Source organism: Prinia subflava, chromosome 15, assembly GCF_021018805.1.
Source record: "Prinia subflava isolate CZ2003 ecotype Zambia chromosome 15, Cam_Psub_1.2, whole genome shotgun sequence".
In the NCBI taxonomy this organism is placed as follows: domain Eukaryota; kingdom Metazoa; phylum Chordata; class Aves; order Passeriformes; family Cisticolidae; genus Prinia; species Prinia subflava.
The window spans coordinates 871,254-889,332 of record NC_086261.1 but is presented as its reverse complement, the minus strand read 5'-3'; the positions used below and the strand labels follow the sequence as shown (position 1 = coordinate 889,332).

The following is an 18,079-nucleotide window of genomic DNA, read 5'->3' as shown; positions in this document are numbered from 1 at the left end:
GATGAGGCCGATGCACACCCCGGGCTGGGGCATCCCCAGGGCAGCATCCTTCCAGTGCCGGTGGCAGCCACGGGGCACATCCCTGGGAATGACGCCCTGAGGGCTCCGTGCAGGGACAATCCCCAGCTGGCTCCGAGTGTCCCCTGCTGGAAATGCCCCTTTCCCCCGCCCATCCCTGCAAAAGCCTGTGCTCAAACTGCTCCACAGGGTGAGGATTTCCTGCAGCATCCCAGGGAGGGGGAGGCTCTTTGGGAATTCCCCTGCGCAGGGAGGGAGGTCCTGGCACACAGGTGACACAGAGGGGACAAGGAACTGGAGCAGCATTCCCGGGCTGTGGAGAGGCTGAGCCCATCCACGACTCCGATCCCTCGGGATGCTGCACTGGGGCTCCAGTTGAAGCTGGGCTGGCAGGACCCCAGCAGGGAGTGATGCCCCAAAATCCCCGGGGAACAGGAAGCTGGGACAGCACCCTGCAGACCCACAGCAGGGAGTGATGGCCCCAAAATCCCCCAAATCCCAGGAGAATGGGAGAGGCTGGGACTGCAGCCCTGCAGACCCCAGCAGGGAGTGATGGCCCCAAGATTCCCAAAATCCCAGGGGAACAGGAGAGGCTGGGACAGCAGCCCTGCAGACCCCAGCAGGGAGTGATGCCCCAAAATCCCCCAAATCCCAGGGGAACAGGAGAGACTGGGACTGCAGCCCTGCAGACCCCAGCAGGTAGTGATGGCCCCAAGATTCCCAAAATCCCAGGGGAACAGGAGAGGCTGGGACTGCAGCCCTGCAGACCCCAGCAGGGAGTGATGGCCCCAAGATTCCCAAAATCCCAGGGGAACAGGAGAGGCTGGGACTGCAGCCCTGCAGCCCTGCCGCAGCTCTGGGTCCCTCCGGTGCCACACCGGGATGGGGACAGGGAGCAGGACCCCAGTTTGGGAGGAGGGCTGGCAGGGAGTGTCTGCTGGTGGAGTGGCTTTAATTGGATTATGTCCATCACGCTCCGTGCCTTTGTTCCCGATTTAATGGTTCAGCACTTCAGTTCAGCGCCGGCGTTAAATTTAGTGACGGAGTTTAATCATTTCCAGGGAAATCATTTCCAGGGCTACAACCAAACCAAGGCTCCATTTCAGCCCAGCCTGGAGCGCAGGAGCTGTGAGACAATGGCCCAGATGCATAAAATTAATGGTTCTTGACCTCAAAAGGGGCAAAAAAAAAGAGCTTTGCACCATTTGGGGGGGTTTGGGGTGCTGGGGCAGGCTGGGGACAGTGGGGCCAGCCAGTGCTGGGACACTGGGACACCCCAGAGCAGAGCAAACCAACCCAGGGACGTGCCCACGTGGGCAACCCTACAAAAACAACCCCACTGGGGGCAGGGCCAAACAAATCCCCCGTGTTAGGGGGCTCAGGGGCTGGAGCTGCCACCCAAAGCAGATCCAGGCTCTGGGATGAGCCTGGAACCACCTCTGAAAGCCATGGGAGGCCACGGAATCACCAACCCTACAGTAAAACACCACTCCATGCACAGAGGGGAGGGAGAAAAACCCAAATTCTTTGGATTCTGTGTCTCTGGGGGCACCAGAGCAGGTGCAGAAGCACAAATCCTCCACCCAAAGTGGCTCCAAACCATCTCTGAAAGCCATGGAAGGCCATGGAATCACCACCCCTGCTGCCAGCAGCAACCCTACACAGTAACAAACCACCCCATGCACAGAGGGGAGGGAAAAAAATCCCCAAATCCTTTGGATTTTCTGCCCTGGGAAGCTCTGGAGCAGCCCCCAAAGCAGCTCCACGTCTCTGGACAAGCCATGGAAGGCCATGGGATCTCTGGTCAGCTCCTGTCCCTCCCTGCTGGCCCCCTCCAGGAGATGTCTGTAATTCCCGCTGGAAGTTCGTCAGGGAAGCGATTAACGGGCTGGGCTGGCTGTTAATGACAGCAGGGCTGCTGAGATCCAGGGAAGCAATCTCCCAGGGAATGGGGGTCACGCTCATCCACCCTAATTGAATTCCAAGAGCTGCTGCCTGCAGCCCCTCCTGCCCCGTGCCCCTCGGGGCGGGTGGGGGCAGCAGGAGGGTGCGGGGTCACCCCAGGGCTCAGCTCTGCCCCTGGGACACCTCCCCACCCCTCCACCAGGGATCCAGCTGATTCCTCACTCCCAAAAATCCCAGGAGCCCAGAGCACCAGCCCACAGTTGGTGATGCCCATAAAAACGGATGGAAGAGCAGGTTAAACACAGGGAGTGATGAAGATCCCTGAAGCTGAAGAAGTGTAAATAGATTTTTAGAAAATAAAGATAATTGTGAGTATTTCCTGGGAAACAAAGCCAGAGGAGCTCTGGAGCCGCCTGCCCAGGACGTGGATTGGGAATTCAGATATCCTGGGGCTTGCTGCAGGACCAAGACAGTGACAGCAATTAAAGAAACCATTAAAATCGTTAATTTTCAGCCAGAACCCCTCGATCTGCGCAGGGAAAGGGTCAATGCATGGAACAACAACTCCGCCAGGGCACAGCACATTCCACACCAACAGCCCGGCAGAGACAAGCCTGGCCTCAGGGGCGGGGGGCTCCCACCCCAAAGCCAGCCCGGGAACATTCCCAGCCCCGGAACATCCAATTGGGACCCTGCAGCTCCAGCCCTGCCCTGCTGGGCCCCCAAATTGGGGCAGTTTTGGGATTTTGGGACAGCCAGGAACTGGGGGATCGGGGCAGTTTTGGGATTTTGGGACAGCCAGGAACTGGGGGATCGGGGCAGTTTTGGGACAGCCAGGAGCTGTGGGATCGGGGCAGTTTTGGGGTTTTTGGGACAGCCAGGAGCTGTGGGATCGGGGCAGTTTTGGGGTTTTTGGGCTGGCTGGGGCCTGGGAGCCACCCTGTGTGCCCTCCTGAGCGCAGGGTTGCCTCTGGATATGGTAAATGATAGGAATAAAAGGGGAATACACACGGTGAGAGGCAGATTGGGAAGTCCACGTACCCCGATGATAGCATTCAACTCCGTCATTGTCACTTGCTTGGCACGTTCAACAGCCTGGGCCACCTGCTGTTGGTGCTGTGGGGACACAGGGGCCGGGTCAGCCCAGGGGCAGGACCCCAGGCATGGTTCCCCTTCTTTTGGGCCCTATTTTGCCTGGTTTTCCCTAATTTTTTGCCCTATTTTGTGTGCAGCAGCCCGGGGACACCTCCCAGCTCCTCAGGGAACAGGGGAAGCCCCCCCAGGCTGAGCAGAGCCCTGCAGGGTCCTGCCCTGCCCATCCCCAGGGTTTTCCAGGCAGGATTTAAATCCCATTCCTCACACCCCCCCCAGGGACCCAGCACTGCCTGTGAGGGAGGGGAAACCCCCTGGGAGAAGCTGCACGCCCTCCTTACCTCTTGTGACAGAAAAGGCATGATCTGGGCTAAAATCGTGTTCAGTCTCTTAGCAATTTCTGTCTGAAAAAAGGGAAGAGGGAAAAGCAACAGTCAGCACCCGGCAGCCTCCCACGGCTGGCACGAGGCTTCCTGGCAGCAGCGCTGCGTGCCCTCCCTGCCCCTTCCCAAAATCCCCTCCCTGTCCCCTGCCCCTTCCCAAAATCCCCTCCTCAAATCCCCTCCCCGTCCCCTGCCCCTGTCCCTTCCCAAAATCCCCTCCTCAAATCCCCTCCCTGTCCCACACTCTGTCTGCAGGGACACTCCTGGCAGGATGGCACGGCCGTGTCCCACTGCAGGGACACTCCTGAGGGATGTCACAGCCGTGTCCCAAAGCAGGGACATTCCTGACAGGATGGCACGGCCGTGTCCCACTGCAGGGACACTCCTGAGGGATGGCACGGCCGTGTCCCACTGCAGGGACACTCCTGAGGGATGGCACGGCCGTGTCCCACTGCAGGGACACTCCTGAGGGATGTCACAGCCGTGTCCCACTGCAGGGACACTTCTGAGGGATGGCACAGCCGTGTCCCGGCTCCCAGGGGTTAATTCCTGCTGCTCCTGGCCAAGGCAGCTGTGAAAACAGCTCCAGCTCCAAGTCAAACAAGGCTGAGCGGCCGCGAGGATCCAGCGCCACAACAATGGCCGGAGCCGAGCGCTGGCACGGAATCAAACGCCCCGAAATTCCTTCCGCCAGCCCCGGCAGCTCGTTATCAATAACACAAGTGATTAACCGGGAGAGCTCCGGCCTCCTGCTGGCAAGGAGCCTCCTTCCCGGGGCAGCCCCAGCCAGCCCTGCTCCCCACGGCCGCCCCACGGCCAGCCCTGCTCCCCACGGCCGCCCCACGGCCGCCCCTCTGATCCCACAGCTCACAGCTTTCCACCCTGGAAAGCTCCCACAGCACCTCTGGGTTTTAAGCCCAGCCAACCCAACGGAGCCCTCAGCTCCCTCTGCTCTCGAGCACCCCAAGGAAGACCCCAAATATCCTAAATTGGAGGAAAGATCCCAGCCCTTGCTGTGGGTGGCTGGGACACGCTGCTCCTGCCACAGAACAAGCCACAAGAACAAAAAACACTGCCAGCGCCACCACGGGCAAGGAGACACCAGGAAAATAATCCTGATCTGCCCCTGCCTGGAGCCACCCCCGAGGGGGAACAACCCACAGAGCCCAGAGCTGGGTCCTGCCCTGAGGGGTCCCCACAGAGCTGAGCTGGGCTGCAAAGCCACGGGAACATTCCCGGCCATCCCCTTCTCCAGCAGCACCCCGGTGATTGGGTTACACCTGATGCTTTTCTTAGCAATTCCAGAGGAAGGGATCGTGCTGGCACCCCGTGCCAAGGCAGGGACGGCGGGAAGTGACCACGGCCTGGACTCAGGTCCCCTGGGCACGGCCACCAAGTCAGCGGGATCATCGCGGCCCCGAGCGTGAGGACGCAGCAGCCAGCGGGGGGATCAGGAATCCTGGAATGGTTCGCTTGGAAGGGACTTCAAAGCTCAGCCAGTTCCCCTCCCTGCACCTTCCAGGAGCCCAGGTTGCTCCAGCCTGGCTTTGACACTTCCAGGAAGGGGCAGTCACAGGCAGCAGGGTCCCAGCAGCCTCCCAGGGAAGGATTCCTGCCCATCCCTGCCCTGGGCAGTGGGAAGCCATCCCCGTGTCCCGTCACTGCAGGGACACCGGGATGAGGTGACCCCTGTCCCCAGCAGCAGGCTCTGGTCACCAGCAGCTCCTCAGGACCCACACCACACCCAGCAGCTCCCCCAGAACCAGGCTGGACAGCCCCGGGGCAGCCGGGCTGGCACCGCCTGTGCCACCAGCAGTGCCACCAGCCACAGGAGCAGCTCCTTCCTGCCGGGCTCTTTGGCACTGGCAAAGCTTTGATCAGATTATATTTAGCCGCACTCCATTAAAGATTTATCCCTGCAGCTCCGGCCGTGGGGATGCAGCGAGCTCCAGCAGCTCTGCCCCGGCAGCTCCCGGGTTCCAGAACAAACCCGACCCACGCCCGAGGGGCGCCAGCAGCAGCCCCAAGGAAGGACACAGCTCACAGGGTGATCGCAGGCAGCAGGAGGGGAAGGAGCTGGGGTTTCCCTGACCAGCAGCACTCGTGATGCTTCCACCTTTAAATGCCAAACTCCCCACTCCGCACAGGGAGAGGCTCCCCACGTGGGACCCGGCGAGCACAGAGATATTGGATGTCCCAAATATTATGTTTACAGCCGTGAGGTTTCCTGTGAACATGAGACTCAACAGTCTTTAAATATTTGCTCACTTTCCCTTTTCCCACTCCCTGGCACACTAAACTCCAGCTGTCCCCATATAAAACTTTAACCGGGAGGGAAAGGGATTCTCTGGAACGCCGGGAGCAGGGGAGGGCTCCGTGCCCGACACCTTCCCCCTCACAGGGCTCATTCATCCCCTTGCCCAGAGCCCCCGAGCCGCTCCTGCCAAGGAAAGCTCCATTCCCACCGTGGGTTGCCATGGCAATCCCAGCTCCACATCCCCTTCCGCTGCCCTGCATCTTCCCTGGACCGGGGCGGCTCCAGCACCGTGGAGGGGCACGGGGAGAGGCTCCCAACACCCCTGGCAGCCAATCCCGGGACGCTCCTGCTCGTTAAAAAAAGGGCAAGGAGGGGGGAGAAGCTGAAATCCCAGCTAATCCCCCCTCGCTGCGTGCCCCTGCCAGGAACCAGCCCTGCTCCCTGCCCAGCACCTCCCGGCGTGGGGTTTCAGCGAAACCAGAGAGAACATCTGCCCCGGTGATAAATCACCACCGGCACCGCCTGGCCCCGGCCCGGGCTCCTGTCACCTGCTCTTAAAATGGCCCGAGCCACCAGCAGCATCCCCGGCGCTCGGGGACACGGGAGCTGCTCCTGGCACGGGCCGGGCTGGGCGTTACACACCGGGGCTGGCTCTGCCCGCTGCCCCGGCTCCCTGCACTCCCCTCCCCACACCGGGATGGGGCAGAAGGAGTTTAAAACCAATCCCCTGGGTGTCAGTCACGGGAGAGGCAGAGCAGCCTTAAACCGAGCCCAAATCGGGAGTGCAGAGCTCCAGGCTGGGTCTGGGGGGGACACCCCAGAAAGGGGGGATGCTCCTTGTGCCAAACTGTCTCAGCTTTGGGTGTCCACAGGGCAAAGGGGGCTGCAGGGGTGTCCCAGCCCCGGGGTGACCCCCGAGGTGGATCCCAGCATCCCCCCCAGGGCACAGGACAGCTCACAGATCCCTCCTGGGCTCCCTGCTCCCGGGAGGACAGAGCTGCCTGCAGGAACAGACCCCACAGGCATTGCTCAGCACCCCAAAAAACCCAAACAGCAACACCAAACCTGCAGAGAACACTCCAAAATACCCTGCACAGGACATCCCAAAAAACCCTGCACAGGACACCTCCAAAACACCCTGCACAGGACACCCCAAAAAAACCCCAAACAGCAACACCAAACCTGCAGAGAACACCCCAAAACACTGCACAGGAAAACAAAAAAAACACCAACCTCAAACAACAACACCAAACCTGCAGAGAACAGCCCAAAACACTGCACAGGAAAACCCCAAAACACCCTGCACAGGACACCCCAAAAAAACCCCTAAGCAACAACACCAAACCGACAGAGAACACCCCAAACCCCCTGCACACATCTCACACCCCTCAGTCTGTCCCCCACATGGAAATATTCCCCACGGGAAGGGGATCCCACCAGGCCATGGCAGGTGGAGCCCCAGGACAGACCTCGGGCCACACCAGCCCCAGGTGCAGCCTTGCTCCTGGGTTTATGCGGGGGATGAAGGATGGGAGGAGGTGCTGGACAGGGAGCACTGCCCCCCCCTGCTCCGGGAAAACACCCCAGAACAGCCACATCAAATCCAGGAACCCCCGGAGGTGGAGGGAACACCGGGATTACCCAAGGCCCTGCACTGACACCCCACCAATGTCACTCTTAGCCTTGTCCCAACGCTCCCGGAGCTCCGGCAGCCTGGGGAACGCGACCATTCCCTGGGAAAGAACAAATCCAGCCCCACACACACTCACGGCACCCCTGAACCCCTGGAAACGGGGCTGCAGGAACACGGCACTGCCACCCCACACCCCCACTGCAAAGCCCCAAATTCCTGCTCCTCCTCTGCAGGGCGCAGCTCCCTCTCCACGCACACCCCGCCGGGATTCTCCAAAGGCCCTGCACCCCCGAGCCCCTCCAGGCACTCCAGAGCCCCCCAGACCCTCCTCCCCGGCCGGGAGGAGGAGTAAATCACACGAGGCGTGAAGCACCAGCAGCATTTGTTGAAACCAGGATATTGTCTCTTTAAGCACATGAAAATCAGGCCCTTGAGCAGTGTGGTTCTCACTCGGGCGCACAATTACGGGTACTTTCAGCTGTCTACCACTATTTCAAGTGCTCTCTCCAAGCGGGCTGTCAATGGCATGTTGAAAGCTATTTGTGGCTGCTATCGTTATTAGCAAAGTGGAGAGCCTGGCTGATGAGAATTAAATTCAGGGCGGGGGTGTGGAGGGGCAGGACACAACCCCTCATTAGGGAATTACCACCGGCACCGGGCTGAGGCTGGCCCAGACCCCCCAAACTCTGCCAGGAGCCCCCCAGATCCAGCAGGGAGGGCAGAATTCCCCTCTGCCCGGGGAGCACAGAGAGCGCAGCTCACAAATTACTCGGCTTCTGAAGCATTTAGCAAATTATTACCTGGCACTCCTTGCTAACGAGCGCGACAGAAAGGATATTGTGTTCCCTGGAATATTCTAGAAAGGCGCACACAAAAAGCTGCCTCTCTTCCCTGGAAGTGTCGGGGGCTTTAGGTTTGTTCCAGGCATTAGGCAGGAAAACAAGAAGCGCTTCTGTGGAGCGTTCTCAGCCAGAACAAGAAATCAAAGGCTGCACAAAGGTTCTGTCCTCCGAGGTGTCCCGTTTCCCCACGCAAAATGAGTTTTCCTTTTGGAATGGTTATTGCCCTCGGCGATTATCCACGGAGATCTGCACAGAAACAATGCGAGGCCGGCAGGGGAGGCGAAGTTTCTTTTGGAAAAATCAATTAAGCCGAACAAAAAAAAAAAAAAAAAAAAAAAAAAAGGAAAAAAGGAGAAAAAAAGTTTTGCCGGGGTTTCAAAAGAAAACTCCTGATTGGAGTCGGGTTTAGGAAAGCTGAGCCCGGGGAAGGAGTCGAGTTCAGCAGGAAGACTGATGTAAGGAACGACTCACTGCAACCGGCTGGGGAATCACTTCCTAAATATTTCCTTGCATATGGAGTTGTTTATGAAACTCCATTTTTTTCCTAACGAGAAACAAAACGAGAAGAAAGGGGGGGAGAGAAGGCACAAAAAAAAAACCCCAACCAAACCAACAAACCCAAACCCCACACGCAGCCACATATGCACACACTTAATATTCAGCGTGGAAGAGATAATCTGTTATATAAGCCCACAGACAGACAATCCCCTTTTGCTTAAAGATGAAGTATCCATCAATGTTTGTCTGGAGCAGATGTAATCACAAGCAGTCAAGTCTGGAGGGCAGGACACCGCATGAATAATTCAAGCACTTCAGTCTACTTGATTGTGTGCAGATAAACACAAGTCAACCGCTAAACAGGTCAGCTGATAAACTTGTTTGTTCAGGACCAGCCACCCTCAGCCAGATGCCGGCAGGACCACGCCGCAATTAGCGGGATGCCTTGCGGGATGCCTGCCGGGGGATGCTGCCCGGGGATGCCTTTCAGGGGATGCCGCGGCCGGGGAAGGGGGCACGGCGCTCCCCGGTGCCCCCCGCTCGCCCCATTTTCGCAGCCGGGGCCGCTTTGTTCGCTGCTGTCAATTAGGGGAGGAGGCGGCCCCGGCTCCCCCCGCGCTCCCGGCGGGGACACGCAGCAGATGTCCCCGCCGAGGGCCGCGCTCGCACGGGAGGGATGCTGCTGGCACCGCCCGCACGGCTCCCGGGAGGAGAGACCGGGACAGGCAGGGACCGGACCCAACCGGGAGTTCTGGGGCTCCTCAGGCACCCCGAGACCCCCCCAGGGCACACGGAGGACGGGGATGCTCCATCCGCACCTCCCGACGCTCATCCCGCGCTGCCAAACCTCGGGATGCAGCCACGGAGCCCTGGAAAAACACTGGGCACGTCCTGGGAACAGCATCTCCAGGAAGGGATCAACACAAATTCCTGGGGTGTCATCCCAGCATCTCCCAGGAAGGGAAGCAACACAAATTCCTGGGTGTGATCCTAGCAAGGGAATGAACCCAACATCCCAGAGCACCATTGCAGCATCTCCCAGGAAGGGAATCAACCCAAATTCCCGGGGTGTCATCCCAGAAAGGGAACAACCCAACATCCCAGAGCACCATTGCAGCATCTCCCAGGAAGGGAATCAACCCAACATCCTGGGGTGTGATCCTAGCAAGGGAATCAGCCCAAATTCCCAGGGTGTCATCCCAGCATCTTCCAGCATGGGAATCAACCCAACATCCTAGGGCATCATCCCAGCAACAGAATCAACTCAACATCCTGGGGTGTCATCCCAGCAAAGGAATCAACCCAAATTCCTGGGGACTCATCCTAGCAAAGGAATCAACCCAACAATCCCTGGTGTCATCCCAGCATTTCCCAGCAAGGGAATCAACTCAAATTCCCGGGGTGTCATCCCAGCATCTCCCAGCACCGAGCGGAGCCGTCCAACACCCAGCAACCAGGCAGGAGGAGGGTGGGCACAGGAGAGACCCTCTGCCCCAGAGCCTGGGCTCGGGTCCCCTCATCGAGACCCTCTGCCCCAGAGCCCGGGCTCGGGTCCCCTCATCGAGACCCTCTGCCCCAGAGCCCGGGCTCGGGTCCCCTCATCGAGACCCTCTGCCCCAGAGCCCGGGCTCGGGTCCCCTCATCGAGACCCTCTGCCCCAGAGCCCGGGCTCGGGCCCCCCCAGTCCCCCCAGTCCCTGCCCAGGTGGCCGCAGGCTCTGTGTCCCTCCGGCCACACCAGACCCGTCCCCTGCTCGCAGGGGGCCGCCCCGGGCCCGCCCCCGATCCCGAATTTTGGGGCACTCCCGAGCACCCAGCACGAACCCGGCCGAGCTCCCCCAGCCCGGGGGTCCCCGCACCAGGAGCGGGAATTCGGGATTATCCGCGTGCAGGGAGATATTTATACAAAACTGAGGAGTAAGCAGGAATTATTTTGGCTGCCCCGTGACTGGGGCGCGGAAAGGCAGGGAAGGAGAGGCGCGTTCAGAGCCGCTGCTTTGCATCTCATCAGCGCCCGGCCAGGGCCACGCCGCTGTTAAAGCCCAACCACTCCGGAGCTGAATGGGGCTGATTTGCGAGCGGCAAAGTTGATGTCAACTTCTATCTGCCTTAAGTTCTTAATTAGAACTCCTTCTAAAACCAGTAAGCAGCAGCAGCACAAATAATCAGGTCTAATCTCAATAATAACTTTATTCCTTTAAGTTTTACCATCATGTGCGCAGCCTTTAGGCTCTTTACCGATAATCTTATCAAGGTAGCACACCACATTCTGCTCGGGCCTTCTCTATTTTTTCCTTCAGGCAAGTTACACATTAGAGAAGACTGGAAGGGAGGGGAAAACAAAACACAAAACAACAAAAAAAAAAAACCCCAACCAACCAAAAAACCGAAACCCCAAGCAGCCCCAAACATTGCTTCATTTCCCAGATGCAAAGACAGCTCGGTGACATTGAGCAACACACGGTGAGCTCTGAGATAATTCCCGGCTCGGTCTCACGCTCCGGGAGCAGGGGGTGACCTTACAAACAGCCCTGCCGTCCCCACAGCAGCAGCGAGGCCAGCGCAGCCCTATCAGTGTTTTCCCAGCCTCGGGAACGCGCTATTCCAGGTGCTGACCTGCCCGCACGGGAGGAGAGGCTGTTCTCACCTCTCCGCATAAACACTCTGCCTAAACACCGAAATTCCTCGTGAATATCGACCAAACAACCCCAACCTGCGGCTGCCACTGGAGCAGCCAGGCCGCGGGATCCCGCCTGGAGTCACAGCCCTGCCTCCAGCACTTATTCCCCATTTAGTGCAATCAGGGCCGATTTTACCTCGGGTGGAGGAAAAGGGCAACGGGAGATCAATCAATCGCAACTTCCCCGCTCGAAATTACTCACCTGTTTGTGCATTTCAATATTCAAACCGTACGACATTTCGTAGTACTGGGGAAGGAGGAAAAAAAAAAGAAATAAATTCAATTAACCACGAGAGCCAAGCAGAATTTAAATTCAATTCACAGGAGGTATTTGCATAAGGTCATTACCAAAAAGCATCCTGGGCAAAACTGGGCTTAAAACACGGGTAGCCAAGGAAATTACACCTTATAATAAGCAGATGTTTATGGGTTTAACTGGCAGGCACTTAACGAGGGGACACTCCTTTTGACTCCTGTTTTCTCCTCCTAAGCTACTTAGAAAAACAAAGAGGCGCAGAGCCGGGTGACAGGCGTCTGCTCAGCCCTGGCAGAACAGGTACAGCCCGGAGTCTGGCCAAAAATCCAGCTTCTCACCGGGGGGGGCATTTGTTCCCCCCAGGGCCCAGGGGAGCTGCCGGGAGCCCCGGGAAGGGGGTGCTGGATCCTGCCGAGCCCATCAGAGCCCCCAGCGAGCCCACCCGGGGGCCCGCCACGCGAATTTAGCTTTAAAACGAGCGTTTTGAGGCAACAAAAGTGCCCATTTCCCTGGGGAAGGATGGGCTGGGGGGGAGAGCTGGGATGGCTCCCGGGGGCAGCCAGGGGGGGACCCCCACCAGCACCAGGGACCCCTCCCCGAGCTCGGGGTCGCCGCTGCAGCCCCCCCGGACCCCCCCGCGGCCGCGGGACCGCTCCAAAGGGGTTAACAGGAAACTTGGGATGGCGCCGCAGCCGTGCGGGGCTCGGAGCGCCGGCACCGCCGCCCCCCGCCCGGGGCTCCCCGGGCTGCCCGTGCCGGGGGGGTCCCCCCGGTTCCCCCCCGTTCGCAGGCTCGCAGCTAATGACATTTGCAGGCTGATCCGAAATCTGATTAAAGTCTCTCACCATAACGTAATGGCGCTGCATTTCGGTCTTCTCGTTCGCCAGCTTGTCATATTCCACTTTGAGGCTGGGGGGGGAGAGCGCACCGTGAGACCCCGCGGCACCGGGGGGCGCGGGGCGGGGGCGGCCGGGGGTCCCCGGGCTCACCTGTGGTACTGGGCCTGCAGGAACTGGAACTCGTCCTTGATCCGGTCGCAGGACTCGGCCACGGTGAATTTGAAGCCCGGTTGGCCCGGCTGGTGCGGAGCCTGCGGGAAGCGGCCGCGGGGGTTACCGGGGGGGGCACCGGGGAGGCACCGGGGGGCGGGAGGGCGGCGGGAGGGGGGGCACCGGGGCACAACGGAGGGAGGGGAGCGGGTGGGGGGGTCGGGAGGGGGTACCGGGACTCACCGGGTGCCGGCCCTGGGGGTACATGGCCGGGCTGGGGCGCGGTCACTGGAAGCCGCCGCGCCGAGCCTCGCTGCTACGGCGATCGCGACGTGCGGAGCTGCCGCTGCTGCCCGCCGGCCTCGGAGCGCTCCCGGAGAGGCCGAGAACTGAACAAAGGGACGAGAGGAAAGTCCGTGCGGGGGGCGGAGGAGGGAGGGCGGAGGGGTGGGGGGGGGAGCGGGCCCGGCCGGTTCCCCCCCGCACGTTCCCCCTTCCCCCCCGGCCCCGCACGGCCGGGGAGGCGCCCGCGGAGCCGAGCCCGGCCCCGCAGCGCCGGGGCCAGGTGCCGACCCCCCCGGCCGCCGCGCTCCGCAGGCCTCCGCTTCCTCACCCCCCCCCCTCCGCTCCTTCCGGCACTCGCTGGCGGAAAAAAAAAAAAAAGAAAAAAAAAAATCACCACCCCCCCCTCCACGAAAAAATCAAAAGGAAAAAGAAATAGATCAAAAAGCCACAGCGACGACAACAACAACAACGCGGCGGCGGGAGGAGGGTCCCGCGGTATTCCTGCGGCCGGGAGAAGGGGAAGCAAAGCCAGGAACTAACGCCGGAGCACGACGGCCATGGAGGAGAGGAGGAGGGGGAGGAAGGCCGTACACATCCGACTTCCCGGGCGCCGCGGACATGCGAGGTGCGAGCGCGTCCCCCGCCCGGGGGCGGCCGTTCAGCTGCGTCCAGCGGCGATCGCCGTAACTCCGGGAGCCATCGCGGAGCGGGCGCGGAGCGGGGCAGCGGCGCCCGAGCACGCGGTGCCGCCACAGCGCCCGGGCGGAGCGGGGCGGCGGGCGGGGGACAAAACCCGGGCGGCCTCTCCGCCGCCGCCCAATCACGGCCCGCCGCGCCCACGTGGGGCCGCCGCCGGCGGGCGCAGATTGGGCGGCGGCGGAGCGACGTCACAATGGCAGCTTGTGTCTGACGGAGGGGCGGCCGCCGGCCACGCCCCCCACCGGGCCCCGCCCACCGCCGGGCCCCGCCCCGGCCCGGCCGTGACTCGGGCCCGGCCGTGACTCGGGCCCGGCGCTGCCGTAGCCCCGGTCCCGGGCCCGCTTCGGGCCGTGACACAAACACGGGCGCCTTGGCACCGCGACGCCTCCGCCGCGCCGGGAAAGCGCTCGGTGCGAGCCCCCCGCACCGGCAAGGCCGCCCGGCCTTCCCCGGCGGCCGCGCGGCCCCTTTGATGTGCGGTGAGGGCCGCGCCGCTCCCCCTCCGCGCCTCCCTCACGCCCGAGGGGCTTTAACGAGGAACACGGGTAATGGCGTTAACGTCAGGCCCTCCCGCCGCGCACGGGGGACACCCGGCTGTGCCCCGGGGGGGGATGCCGAGCCCGCCGCAGCACAGTGGGAGCAGCCCTGGTCCCGGCGGGCCGGGGGGGAGCGGGCCCGGGGCGGCCGCGGCCCCACGGGCGGGCCGGGCCCGGCCCAGCGCACAAAATGGCCGCTCGCCCGCGCGTCAGACGGAGCCTCCGCCCCACGTGGGGCCGCGCGCCGCTCACCGCCGCCCCGCCAATCACGGCGCGGAGCGGGCCCCGCTCAACCGCTATTGGCCGGGGGGAGCGGCGCTGTCAATCAAAGCCACGCGGGGCCGGCGGCGCTCAGCCCCCGCCCGCCGCCCGCCCGCCATGGCGGCGTAATTAGCCCGGGCCGGCGCTTCCTCCAGCTCAAACAATCTGTCACCGCCGAGCCGGGCGGGCCCGCCGCGATCGCTGCGGCACCGCGCGCCTCGCCGCTTTCTCGACACGAGTGAAGCGCCGCCGCTTCCATAATAAACACTTGGGCAAAGCGCCCCGAAACGCCGCCCGTTCCCGTTGTGGGGGTGCGAGCGCCCCGCTGACCCCCGGGTGCGGGGTGGGGGTGCCCCGGCCCCCCCCCGCCCGCTGCTAATTGGGCGCGTTCCGGTTGTTGACGTGACGAGCGCTGTCAGCGCCCGGCGCCGCTCATTGGCTGCCGCCGCCCGGCCACGCCCCTGCCCCACGTGGGGCGCGGCCGGAGCGCCGCAAAATGTGGTGTGGATCCAGCGCGGAGCGGAGTCACGGCCGGGCCGCTGCCCCCGCGCCCTCCCCGCCTCTTCCGCCATTCCCTGCTCTCCCTAATTCCCTCATTCTGCCGCCTTTCGGCTTTTTTTGCCTTTGGCTTTTCCTCTGTCGAGGCAGCAGCTCTTTGGGAATGCCCTGCCCTGCATGGGATCCGTCGGGGTGAAGCTGGGGGATCCACTGGGGTGTCCACAGGAGCACCCATCGGGATGGACATTGGGTGTCCACAGGAGCACCCATCGGGATGGACATTGGGTGTCCACAGGAACACCCATCGGGATGGACATTGGGTGACCACAGAGGTGCCCATTGGGGTCCCCATTGGGATGGACATTGGGTGCCCATTGGGGCGTCCATCGGGATGGACATTGGGTGCCCACAGATGGGGCCCGTTGGGGTGTCCATCCCTTGGGGTATCCACAGGAAAACCCATCGGGATGGACATTGGGTGACCACAGAGGTGCCCATTGGGGCATCCATCAGGATGGATATTGGGTGCCCATTGGGGTCCCCATCGGGATGGACATTGAGTGCCCATTGGGGCATCCATCGGGATGTCCATTGGCGTCTCCCCAGGGTATCCATTGAGTGACCTGTCGGGATCCCCATCGTGGCACCCATCAGGAGTGAATCCCCCCGGCAGGCAGATCCTGAGAGATGGGATAATGTGGGATAGTGTGGGATAATGTGGGATCCTGGGATAATGTGGGAGCACGGCTCTCCGAAGCACTCAGAGCAGGAGCAGCTCCTGGAACCGCCGGTGCCGGAGAAACAACAAAAATTACTGACAAGGAGCGAGCCTGGAAATCTTGCTGGTGGAACTGGTCCCTGCTCCTCCTGCGAAGGGCTCTGTCCCGGGTGAGGGCAGCCAGGGTGGCGGAGGCTCAGTGGAGGAGCGTGGCCGGAGCTCCCGGTGTCACACGCTGCCCTCGCTCCCAGAGATCCCACAGCAAAGGGAGCAGCTCCTGGAAACCCTCCCTTGGGAGGAGGGGCTGGCAGTGGGACATGCTGCCCCTCCCCAGCACTCTGCCCTTCTTCCCGGCTTATCCGGGCTCATTCCCAGCAGGAAAAGGGGGAATTGTCCCCCTGTGCCCCCCCAGGTGAGATCCCGCATGATCCCGGCAGCAGAAGGACCTGGAGCTGCTGGAGCAGTTCCAGAGCAGGGCCCAGAGATGCTCCAGGGCTGGAGCTGGGCTGGGAGAGCTGGGAATGTTCCCCTGGAGAAGGGAAGGCTCCAGGAAGAGCTCAGAGCCCCTGCCAGGGCCTGAAGGGGCTCCAGGAGAGCTGCAGAGGGACTGGGGACAAGGGATGGAGGGACAGGACACAGGGACTGGCTTCAGAGCAGAAAAGTGGAGATTTGGATGGGATATTGGGAAGGAATTCCTGGCTGGGAGGGTGGGCAGGGGCTGGGCTGGAATTCCCCGAGAAGCTGTGGCTGCCTCTGGATCCCTGGCAGTGCCCAAGGCCGGGTTGGAGCCTGGGACAGTGGGAGGTGTCCCTGCCATGGCAGGGGTGGCACTGGAGGGGCTTCAAGGTCCCTTCCAAACAACTCCAGGATTCAGGGACTCTGTCCAGTCCTCACTCTGCTCCCACTGGGCTGGAAAATGTGGAAAAGGGGGAGATTCCCGTGGTGGGGCTGGGCCAGGCTCCATCCCAGGGACTCTCCAGGGCCAGACTCGGGGGACGTGAGGCCACAGGGAGAGGAACAGAAAGCGGCGATTTCGCACTGAAAATTCACTTTATTGCTGAAAATAGAAGCCATTAGCTGGGCTGTGCCCCTCCCCCGGTGGTACTTATGGACAAATTCTGATTTTTACTTAATGGTTTCCCTGAAAAGGTTGTAATTTTCTTCCCATTCCCATCGAGCCGCGGCTCGAGCGCTGTTGTGGTGAGCTCCAGCGGCCGAGGATGGCTCTCGTTAATTGATATTCCTCACGCTGGGACTGCGCTGGAACAGGAGACGTTTTATTTTAGCTTATTAAAACTCACCTGGTTGGGGGAAAAAAAAAAAAAAGAAAAAGAATCAAAAGAACGATTAGGGGTGAAAGGAAACGTTCTGGTTCATATTGATTTAAGGCCTGCTTGAATTGATATTTGCACATCCCAATTAGAAAACCGTGATCTTTTCCCAGAAGTTCTTTTTCTTGCTCCGAGTTGGGTTTTCTCTTTCTGGAGGATCTTAGGAAAAGCCTCGGTGGGAGAAGGCGCTGTGTCCTCTCCCAGCTGGCCACAGGTGGGGACACCGGGGGGGACACCAGGGGGACATCAGGGGGGACATCGGGGGGACACCAGGAGGACACGGTGTCCCTCCTCTCCAGGAGGATGGAGGAACTTCCAGGTGAGGCTGAGGCTGAGGACGAGGCTGAGGGTGAGGCTGAGGATGAGGATGATGAGGGTGAGGCTGAGGGCTTTGAGGACATCCAGTGGCGCTCCGTGTCATTGTCACAGGGCCCTGTGAAGGGCAGCCTCCCCCGGGATGGTGTCCCCTGGGGGTTGGGGTTTTTCGGGACCGTGTGGCGCTGCCCCCAGGGATGTCCCGGCTCCGGGGGTGGCTTTGCCGCCCGTGCCCCTTTCCTGGCGCCCTCTGAGGTGGCACAGCCGGGAAGGGAAGCTGGGGATGTTCCCTGCCCACATCCGCGGAGAAACTTCGGGCTCAGCTTCTGGGCACGGGGTGTTGTGACACTCGGTGACACCGTTCTGTCCCCAGCAGCCTTTCGGGGAAACCCTCAGAGCTGCCCTTCCTTCCCCTTCCCCTTCCTGCGGGGCCAGCCGCTGTCCCCATCCTCCCGCCGCCCCTTCCTGGCACTGCCACCCCCGCTGGCCCCGGTGACCCCTCGGGGTGTCCCCGGTGACCCCTCGGGGTGTCTCCGGTGACCCCTCGGGGTGTCCCCAGCGCCCCCCAAACCGCCGCGGGGCAGCTGTGGGACACCAAGGCAGGGAGAATCCCTCGGGATGGGGGCAGGGACTTCTGGAAGGGTCTGAGCATCCGCACAGCCCCCGCCACCCCCGGCTCCTGCGGGACGCGGCTCGGGGACCCCCGACACGGTGTCCCCGTGTCCCCCCGCCCTTCCCACGCCGTGCGGGTTCGCTGCGGGGCCCGAGGCGGTTCCCGGCCGCACACACGTGTGCGCACGGGTGCCACACACGGCCGCACCCACGCGTGTCCCCGTGTCCCCTCCTCCGCTCCCAGAGGTGACTTTGGCGCTGGCAGGGCGGTG

General features: G+C 61.8%; 1 protein-coding gene across 7 annotated transcripts in view; it reads right to left on the bottom strand.

The window, feature by feature from the left end:
* The window catches only part of TLE3 (TLE family member 3, transcriptional corepressor), a 29,920-nt gene extending 16,401 nt beyond the window's left edge, over window positions 1–13,519 (bottom strand). For 3 of the 7 annotated variants that reach the window (XM_063413032.1, XM_063413034.1, XM_063413033.1), the window contains exons 1-7: window positions 13,378–13,519; window positions 12,796–12,941; window positions 12,553–12,653; window positions 12,409–12,472; window positions 11,510–11,554; window positions 3,357–3,419; window positions 2,935–3,039 (exon numbers count right to left, since the gene is read on the bottom strand). In XM_063413032.1, the coding sequence (XP_063269102.1) occupies window positions 2,935–3,039; window positions 3,357–3,419; window positions 11,510–11,554; window positions 12,409–12,472; window positions 12,553–12,653; window positions 12,796–12,819 (402 nt within the window). In that variant the 5' untranslated portion in view covers window positions 12,820–12,941; window positions 13,378–13,519. Of the gene's footprint in view, window positions 1–2,934; window positions 3,040–3,356; window positions 3,420–11,509; window positions 11,555–12,408; window positions 12,473–12,552; window positions 12,654–12,795; window positions 12,942–13,377 lie in introns of those variants that run through there. The other 4 variants (XM_063413035.1, XM_063413036.1, XM_063413037.1 and 1 more) reach the window with 2 other exon arrangements.
* Window positions 13,520–18,079: the final 4,560 nt, after the last annotated feature.